The 7,518-nt window shown below is 33.3% G+C and overlaps 1 protein-coding gene across 1 annotated transcript; it reads right to left on the bottom strand.

Moving 5' to 3' along the window:
* Positions 1-4,915: 4,915 nt before the first annotated feature.
* Positions 4,916-5,782, bottom strand: Smp_175400 (hypothetical protein; the record flags this gene model as incomplete). The annotated part of the gene is made up of 3 exons (XM_018795625.1): positions 4,916-5,402; positions 5,439-5,530; positions 5,564-5,782. The coding sequence occupies 3 exons, from the start codon at positions 5,780-5,782 to the stop codon at positions 4,916-4,918; spliced, it is 798 nt and encodes a 265-aa protein (XP_018649919.1).
* Between the last annotated feature and the right edge of the window lie 1,736 nt (positions 5,783-7,518).

Below are 7,518 nucleotides of genomic sequence, written 5' to 3'. Positions count from 1 at the left end.
AACTTATAAGTACATGAATAGAAATAATATTAAATCATTTTCTTGCCAAAAAACCCCCTCACTACCACCACCATAACAACAAACAATCAATTAACTATTTTCTTCATTATGTAACATAGAGACTAACTTTATAATTACTGTTTCACATTCAATGTTAATATTGTAAAGTACTAAACTTTAATCTTTGGTTGTTGTTTATTTTTTTTCTCCTTCATAAAATTACAGTTAAACGAAATACAATTCAAATAAACTACAAAAATGCATTTGTATGTATGATTATACAAGTGTATTTGTGTGTATGTATTTGTTACAGTATATGTAATTGTATGTTTTACGTTAACATAAAGGAGTTGATGATTACTAGTTAGTAATATATGTTAAATAATCTAAATTTTTTTTTTATGCCAAAATCAAACAAAAATTTTTTTAATCTTTATTGAATGATTATTAAATTTGATAATGACCTTTAGACAAAAATTTTCATTTACCTGAATTCTATTTTTCTTTCTTTATTTTTTATCCTTTTCTAAAGGTATAAAACATTATAGACCATTTATAAAGTTAGTCTTAAAAGATTCTTTCATTTTTTTTTCCTTTCTTTCTTTTCTTTAATCGAATGGATAATAGATTTTCTAAGTGTACTAAGCAATGTTGTTATTATTTTTTTGGGGGGGGGAGGGGAGAGAAATTTTCTATGTTTATTGCTAGGAAATTCTCATTCTTAGTATCTATGCAACGATCTACCTCTTTACTAACTATAAATTTTCATTATTTTTATTTGACTATTAAATATATAACAGTCAGTTAATGTGTTTCTTTTTCAACTTTTCATTGACGCTTACTTCAGTACATGTATATGTAATATAGAACAAAAGAATTTAGGTTGTAACTATAAACTTTTCATTTCGTACGAAGATGAATGAATAATTTTTTCTATGTTTTAGAAAGAAGAATTAAAATTTGATAATATGACATATTCAGAAGGAGGTTTTGTGGAGATTTTAGTCATTTTATATAGTTGGAATTATGAGTCAATTGAAGCTAGACCATCATGGAAAACCTAGAAGCATTGGACAACCGTTTCGTCCTATTGTGGGACTCCTCATCAGTGCGCATTCACGATCCCACCTCGCGAGATCACTCACTCATGATATCAACTATATAAAATATGACATATTGTTAATAACTAGCAAAATATAATGGAAATCATTCATCATTCATCTAATTGGCGGCCTGCTTAAACATCTGGGTTACCTGTTCCTGTCATCCAGATATTTCAACAATTTATCTAATGTTGTTTGTTTTAATACATCATTATGACTATCAATCGTACAACCAATTTAGGTGGGTTTCTGAAAATTGTTCAACATTTTGCTGTAAAGGTTAGAAATGGCCTAATCAGAGATATCGTAGTTGCTGGCAATATGAATTGAGAAAAGTGAAAATTATTCAGATGTCGATTGACTGGACTGCTAACTTCTAACTGATGATCACTCAGTATTTGTCGTCAGGATCGATCGAGAATTAAGAAACTGAAACCTATTGAAATATTTTGTGCTGAGAATTCTACATCGTACCAAAAATATAGTATTGAATAAAGCTAATAATAATAAAACGATCAACGGTACAATTTTGTTTAAATATAATATAAAAGCAGTTAATCTGGATATTATTGTTACTTTACTTTATTATTAACGTTTTTTTTAATAATAATAATAATAAAGAACATATGGAACTCAAAACAACTGTCAACCAATGTCGAATTCAGAATCTTCAATACGAACGTCAAGACAGTCCTGCTGTACGAAGCTGAGACATGGAGAACCATTACATACATCGTCAAGAAGTTACAAATATTTATAAACAGTTGTCTACGCAAAATACTCAACATTCACTGGCCAGGTACCATCAGCAACAGCCTTCTGTGGGAGAGAACAAACCAGCTTTGAGATGAAGAAGTAACTAGGAAAAGACGTTGGAAGTGGATAGGACATACATTAAGGAAATCACCAAACTGCATCACGAGGCAAGCCCCAACTTGGAATCCAGAAGGGAAGCGGAAAAGAGAAAGGCCAAAGAACACATTATGTCGGGACATAGAAGCAGATATGAAAAGGATGAATAACAACTGTAAAGAACTGGAAAGGATTGCCCAGGACAAGGTTGGATGAAGAATACTGGTGGGCGGTCTATGCTCCTCCACGAAGGGTAACAGGCGTAAGTAAGTAATAACTAATTTAAAACTTATGGAGGATTTTTCGAGAAAAAAAAAGAAAACAACACGGCAACATAACAACAACTTAAAAATATAAGAATAAATTTATTTATAAAGTAAATAAATAAATGTAGGCGTTAAAAATATTAATTTTGTATTTGAAGTAAAATGATCTAATCAAAATTACCACATGATACATATTCTTAGTCATTCAGATTGATTGTAAATCTAGAATAAAGAATTTTCGACTAAAATCAAAAGAACACTAAAGTTTTCATTTAAATATATTTAAAACAAAATTAGTTATTATAAGCATAGATGGATAATGGTTAACAGTGGAATTCAGGACACGCATTTCGTCCTATCAACTCTGGGATGTAGATACATCCAGTTGACGAGCACTGAACGAAAAGGCCATTCAGTGCTTCCAGGTTTCCCATAGTGGTCTAGCTTCAATTGACTCATGAACTCAACTATTAGATGTAATTTTTATTTTAAAAAAAAAACTAGATTATGTTACGAATTTTGCTATGGCTATAATTTTTATTCACTATGACGGACTGAGTTACACTGGATACGTGCATTACATGGTAGAATGATGTTCCAAGTCTTAGAAAGCTTAATAGGAGTCGTAGTTGTATTGAAGTAGACCATTAGTGAATAATGTTATTAGAGAAAGCTTTGAGGTTAAGTTTAGTTCTTGTTGTTTTGGTGCAAACTATGTTTTGATGCCCAAATGACCATAGTCTTTAGTCTCGGAATAATATATTTGTCCTTTGTTAGGTAAATCTTATTGGCCTATAGTTTGTTTAATGGGGTTTTTAGGATTAATTATCTATAGTCAGATATCTTAAGCAACATGTTTGTTCAAATGAAACAATAATTACGATTTCTTTTTAGTTTAGTATACTTAATTGTCGTATAATTCAGTTTAGTCAGTATCATAATAGTGCTTGAAGGAAGTGATGAAGCATATAAGTTTGCTAACTAGAGTTGCTTAATTTTTCATTTCTGTTAATGTGCTTAAGCGTCAAAATCAGAAAACCATCATCATGAGACTCTGTAGTCCTAAAAAGAGAAGTGTCCTACATCTTCATTAAGTGTGACTGTAAAACAACATTAAAGATCTGTCTAACTACTGCCAATACTATTTTATCGAACAGCAAATCTTCTTGTATATTTCGCCGTAAAACGAGACGCAAATACGTTGGAATAAGTAAATGGAAGCAAACGAATAATAGCTTTACAATACGGTATTAAGTATATATCATGCTTTGTGCATGTTGTAATAGCTGTGTAAATTCTGCTTTTCTTACTTGTTTCACGCACATATGTACGTGCACTGGACTATTTCCTGTTTTGTGATACGAGAACGGTGATGGGAACTTGTTAAGATATTGTATACTGATAATTCCATATTTTTGACTAAAGCCAATACTATTTGTTTATTTAGAATGAGGCAGGAGTGGGTTCTCACAGATCTTGAAAACTATTTTGTCTTCAGAATTATGTGACCATGGAACTATTTACGGAAGGCCGTACTAATATAACCTCCTCCAAGGTTTCTAAAAAGCAGGCTGAACGTTCACTTTAGTCTCACAACTAATTCCACTATTTATAAGTTACTTGTTTAACCCTTTAGTTTAAAAAATGACAATGACTGCAGCTTAACATTATCAGTGTCAGAGTTGTAAATGAAAACCTGGTGTAAATGTATATTTGATATTCCATTATTAATGAAATTGTCTCTGAATAAATTTGTATATTTAACGCTATATTGATTTATCACGTTAACTGTCATAAGAAATGCGTGAAATACGAGCCTCTTATCATCTAGTTCACATGTAACAAGTGACACTTAAAAGTACTAGAGTACATATTTTTGTTATTTCGTGAAGAACTTACGGACCGGGGTCCGCGTATACATTACCAAAGGAAACAGGCCTTCGCACCCCTAGCCTTCTTACAACCTCTTTTAGCCATCATGGAGCCTAACAGTAGTCGGTGGATAAGCATGCATTATGCATATCCTAACCATACCTGCGTCTAACTTTATATTTGCTTACTCGAATGCCCTATGATATGCGAGCGATGCCTCTAATACTCTGATGGAATACTAGTAGCATAAGGACAGCTTATATGGTACAGTACACCAGTCTACGCGCTCGCTTAACTTGGCGAACCTGAGACGACAGTCCCGTTAAACATGTCACGACCCCGTAATCTTCTTCATAGTAAATAGGTATGTATTCACTGAGTATAATACAATGCTTTTATCGTTCAAAAGTAGGAGTATAACAGTTTAAAGATTGGAGTAAAATGGTATTATACAGCAGATACACATGGCGTGATTTGTCTTCATCAATTACCTAGGATAAAAAATAGGGGTATTAGTTTAGCAGGTCCATTTAGTGAGACTTTAATGTCATTTTTGGAAGAGAATTGGATTTACTGTGTGAGAAATAGATATTGTGTTATGGTGAATCTTATCGATATTGACAGTGTTCCAGGACGTATGAACCACTGAGAATGCAAGAAAGTAATCCAAAAATAATTCGAATAGAAACGCTGAAATCTGTAAGCTGTTACACATCACAGTAACTGCTTATTTAATTCACGATAGACAGACTTCTGAAATAAGGACGATGTTGAAAGTAGTTGGTCCACTATTTCAGTACTGAGTCCATATACTTTCATATATTAAGGCAGGAGCCTATTGCGTATCACTTCATCGACTAGATTGATGGTCATTCCTCTTGTGTCCTCAGCCGTCATTACTTCCAAAAGTCCTGTAACTGTGTTGATTCTAGTACGATAAAGGGGGTTTAGTCTATTTCCTTCCGTACAGTCTAGAAACAACAGAGCCAAAACGTCTTGACCCAAATCTCCTCTGGCACCCCAAGTCAATAGCCGGCAGCGCTTCAAAACAGACCAACACATAGGTCTACGCACATGAAATGAACATAAAACTATGTGGGCTGTATGGTAAGTTGTTCCCACCGCAGATATAACGGATCGTGCATAATCTATTACAAACATTTTTGTATTACTAGTGTTCCCCATGGTTAGTTTGAATTGACTAATGACCCATACCATATCTCCCTTCTTTCCTTCCTTTGTCCAGGCAGATATAACCGGGGTTCCGTGCCCACAATTCTCTGCAGCAATTGAATGAAACAGTTTATAACTAATAACGTGCGACAAGCAGAACACTTTCACTTACTTTCCTCTGTTATTGTTGTGTATTGAATTGATGCAAATCACTTCAAGAAAACATTTATACACATTTATGCACATCGCTGAAACTCCTACAATCTAACAAACTACAGAACAAAAGGAAAAACTTACGTTTGAAAACTTTGTTTTTGAATTATTGACATAGTGAACGGTAATGGTCTTTCCGAAATTCTCTTCGACATATTTAATATTCTGCTCAGGATCACTCCCAGTTGTTACCATCGGTATAACAACTTGCAACTGATCATCACTTAATTTCCTGAAGCACACATCATTTGTCAGATACTGTTTATCGCAAGGATGGTTGTGGATCATCTTAGATGAAGCCATTATGTACAGGTTGAGAACATACCACAAGCGAAACATGGCTTGTCAACCGGTAAACTTTGATCTATAAAGAAGTGAACATAATAGTAGTTATTTACCTTTTCACTTTCTGACCATGGTCCTCCGACTTTATTTTATGGCCAAAACAACAGACATTCATAATATACTGATAGCGGATTTCCGGCTTTTTATCGTTTAGCTTGCTTTCACGCACAGTGTGATGCGTCCAAGTGATCTAATAATGATATGTATTCAATAACAAACCCTCGATAATAGATCTATAGTATCTTTGACTTGTCTCAGTTTGTCAAGTTCCTGGCTCACATGGTCTTTTCGAATGCATCACTAGTACCCATAACAAATGAACATTCAGTATTAGTTTGACTCTTTAACGTTAGAGGGTTATCCATAATACTAAAGAGAATAACAAATCGGAGATCTTTTTCTTTTATAGTTGTCGATAATATTATAAATGACACTTAGGACAGAGCATGAAGACAGTTAAAAAAATCCCAGGCGGCAGCAACATTTGTTTTAGTTAAAATATGCTTATTGCGGTGTCTGATATCTATAAAAAAAATACTCAAAACAAAACGGATTAACATTTTATCATGTAAAGCACGTAAGCACGCCTGAGAGAATGCATTAATCTACGTAAAAGTAGCAAAAACTGATAAAACAAAACTGATTCAAAAAAAAATAAGACCAACACTTAGAATATCACATAAATTGCGGAATTTCAGTACACTAAAGGATTATATTTTGCAGTGACATCAAAAAGCCAGACGAAAAAACACCCAACGAGGCAAGCTGACCATCATTGCTTACAAAGATGAAGTAAATGGTAATTCCCGTTTCATTCTAATCAGTCGCTAAGTAGACTGCTGAAATAGTAACGCAAAATTGAGTTTATTTCTAGTCAAGTGATATTTAGCACAGATTATCTGGTTTACTCTAGTATAGGCTAAGCTGTGAAGAATACCAGCCATAGATACTTCAAGTGGTTAAGAAAAGATGAATACATAAATACATACAAACAAAAAATAACTAGTAATAATATTCATGTTTAAATTATTAAAATATTTAAAAGTAAAGTATAAATGAAGAAATCTCATTTCAATCAATCATAGTAGTATTGTGGTGTGGTCTACTTATATCCATATAAGTAGTATATGGTGATGGTCAAACATAGAATGTATTTTGGCAGAAGACCGATAAGGAAAGGACTGAAATGAAGCTCAATTGGTAGGAAAATGCATGAACAATAGAATTAGAGAAGATGAACTGATATTTACAGAAGGAACAGTTAAGATTGAGACAATTGATTGTTATTTTGCAAATTAACTGCTTACTGTATGGTTATCAGAATTTGGTGAGATAGTCTGTAATTTGTGTTTAAATACATTCGAATGTCCCTAGTCGTGTCTTGTTCGTTACAGTATAAGTGAATTGGAGAAAATTTTGACAATTTACCAGGGTTAAAGTTATGTTTGATAATTAGATGATTTATGAAGTAATTTTAGTTAGATCATTGAAATCAGATAGAATTAGACTACTCAACAGTTATTAATATGAAGTAGTACGATCTAAAAAGCTTTGAATTCTATTTAAGTAATAAATTATAAGTCCCGTCCTATTGTGGGACTCCTCAGCAGTGCGCATCCGCGACCTCGCCTCACGAGATTCGAACCCATGACCTACCTGTCTCGTGCCAGAGGACAGATCGGAAGAGCGTCGGG

The sequence above is a fragment of the Schistosoma mansoni genome, chromosome 2 (assembly GCF_000237925.1).
Source record: "Schistosoma mansoni strain Puerto Rico chromosome 2, complete genome".
Lineage (NCBI taxonomy): Eukaryota > Metazoa > Platyhelminthes > Trematoda > Strigeidida > Schistosomatidae > Schistosoma > Schistosoma mansoni.
This window is presented reverse-complemented; position numbering and strand designations above follow the sequence as displayed.